Source organism: Octopus bimaculoides, chromosome 29 (genome assembly GCF_001194135.2).
Source record: "Octopus bimaculoides isolate UCB-OBI-ISO-001 chromosome 29, ASM119413v2, whole genome shotgun sequence".
NCBI lineage: Eukaryota > Metazoa > Mollusca > Cephalopoda > Octopoda > Octopodidae > Octopus > Octopus bimaculoides.
In genome coordinates this window covers 9234334-9237191 of record NC_069009.1, presented here as the reverse complement: position 1 = coordinate 9237191, position 2858 = coordinate 9234334, and the positions used below count along the sequence as shown (strand labels likewise).

Below are 2858 nucleotides of genomic sequence, written 5' to 3'. Positions count from 1 at the left end.
ACACCATTTCGAGCGTGGCCGTTTTCGTGCGGGTGACACGTAAAAGCACCCACTACACTCTCTGAGTGGTTGGCGTTAGGAAGGGCATCCAGCTGTAGAAACTCTGCCAAGTCGGACTGGAGCCTGGTGTTGCCATCCGGTTTCACCAGTCCTCAGTCAAATCGTCCAACCCATGCTAGCATGGAAAGCGGACGTTAAACGATGATGATGATGATGATGACTCTACCTCTGGTATTTGAGTACTCTTTTTTCCACCTTGTTGCACATTTCATGTGCTTACTCCGGTATATATATATATATATGATGGGCTTCTTCAAATCCACTCACAAGGCTTTGGTCAGCCTGAGGCTCTAGCAGAAGACACTTGCCTGAGGTTCCATGCAGATCACCATGTTGGGCACATCTAGTTGTGATGCATGTGCCTGGTGTAGCCATGATAGATATACTGGGCTTCATATATTTTACCTCAGTGTCACTTTGATGGCATGCACTGTTCTCTCAATCGTTAATAATAATAATAATAATAATAATAATAATAATAATAATAATAATAATAATAATAATAATAATAAGAAGAAGAAGAAGAGTTTTAAATTTTGCTTATTTTATCTATCTCGAAAGGATGAAAGGCAAAGTTGACCTCGGCAGTATTTGAACTCAAAATGTAAGGAAAAATGAAACGTTGCTAAGCATTTCTCCTGCTGAGTTAACCATTCTGCCAGCTCACTGCTTATGAGAGTGGAAATGTTGAACTTACGTTTACTTACGGCAAACTTGGGTCCAGTATTTGAGTATTTTGACCCCCACTGAAATGAAATTAGAAATAAAAAAGATTTAAAAGGAACAACCTTCAGATAATCACATGAAGGGAGATTAAACACAATCAATATTGTTCTATATTTAAGAGATGAGGAATTATGTGCATTATTTACATTATTTACATTTGATGGCTATTTGTCCTCATCTTGTTTGTTGTTAACACGTTTCGGCTGATATACCCTCCAGCCTTCTTCAGGTGTCTTGGGGAAATTTCAAACCTGGGTTCTCATTCCTAAGGTATTTTTCGATGTTATTATTATTATTATTATTATTATTATTATTATTATTATTGTCCAAGTCACTGCTTGGAATCGAACTCGGAATCTTGGGGTTAGTAGCCTGCGCTCTTAACCACTATGGCGTAGTAGTTAAGAGCGTGGGCTACTAACCCCAAGATTTCGAGTTCGATTCCAAGCAGTGACCTGAACAATAATAATAATAATAACATCGAAAAATACCTTAGGAATGAGAACCCAGGTTCGAAATTTCCCCAAGGCACCTGAAGAAGGCTGGAGGGTATATCAGCTGAAACATTGTGTTAACAACAAACAAGATGAGGACAAATATCCGTTGAATGTAAATAATGTAAATATTTTTTTGAAGTCATGTAGCTATTCTATCAATTCCTTTTACTGAACCACTAAGTTACTGGGATTTAAACATCCCAACACCAGTTGTCAAGCAGTGGTGGAGGACAAACACAGACACAAAGATATATATATATATATATATATATATATATACACACACACACACATGCAACAGTCTTCTTTCAGTTTCCAGCTACTAAATCCATCTACAGGCTTTGGTTGGTCCAAGGCTATAGTAGAAGACACTTGCCAAAACTGCCATGCAATGGGAAGCAAACATACCACATATACATATATATATATATGCTTTCGGTGTGAATGGTTTTGTTATATACATATATGTGTGTGTGTGTGTGTATGTATATATATGAATATATATATATTGCAAGTGTATGTATGTCTGTGTCTCCTTGTTTTGACATTATGTAATAGTTGTAAATGAGTGTCACTGTCATCAAAGCAGAGTCATTCACATCCAACATTCTGCAAAAACATGTCTGGCCATGGGGAAGTATTAGCTTACTTCAAAAAAGGTAAGGGTTGGTGACAAGATGGGCATCTGGCAGTAGGAAATCTGCCCTCAATAAACTTCATTCGATCCAAGCATGAAAAACAATATGAAAACGATTGTTTTTTAAAATTTTTTTCTAGTTTCAGTCATTTGACAGCAGCCATGCTAGAGCACCACTTTGAAGGGTTTTTAGTCAAATGAATCGACCTAGTACTTATTTCTTTTTAAAGCCGGGTTCTTATTCTATTGAACTCTTCTTGCTGAACCTCTAAGTTACATACCAACACTGGTTGTCAAGCAGTGTTGGGGGGGGGGGACAAGCAGACACAAAGACACATACATACATACGTACATACATACATACGTACATAAATATATACATACATACATACATATATGATGGGCTTCTTTCAGTTTCCGTCTACTAAATCCACTCACAAGGCTTTGGTCGGCCTGAGGTTACAGTAGAAGACACTTGCCCAAGGTGTCATGCAATGGAACTAAACTCAGAACCATGCGGTTAGGAAACAAGCTGTTTACCACACTACCATGCCTGCACCTATGACGATGATGATGGTAAATGACTAGTACTTGCCTGAAGTTGTCAGCTCACAAGGGATTGGTAACAACGAAGGGTCTAGGTATTTAAAAAGCTTTGTAAATTTTCTCAGAAATATGATATTTAAACCAAGTACATAGATTTCAAACACATTTTCAAAAAATTTTTATTGTGTGTGACAAGAAACTTGCTTCCCAACCACATGGTTCCAGGTTCAGTCCCACAGTGTGGCACCTTGGCAAGTGTCTTCTATTATAGCCTTGGGCTGACCAATGCCTTGAGAGTGGATTTGGTAGATGGAAATTAAAAGAGGCTCATCATATATTTGTGTGTGTGCATGTGTGTGTATGCATGTGTCTTTGTGTCTGTGTCTGTGTCT

General features: G+C 38.0%; 1 protein-coding gene across 1 annotated transcript in view; it reads right to left on the bottom strand.

The window, feature by feature from the left end:
• Nucleotides 1-2858, bottom strand: part of LOC106878278 (uncharacterized) — a 194885-nt gene that overhangs the window by 52057 nt on the left and 139970 nt on the right. Inside the window, exon 18 of the mRNA XM_052977847.1 lies at nucleotides 758-806. Within this exon, the coding sequence (XP_052833807.1) occupies nucleotides 758-806 (49 nt within the window). The remainder of the gene's footprint in view (nucleotides 1-757; nucleotides 807-2858) is intronic.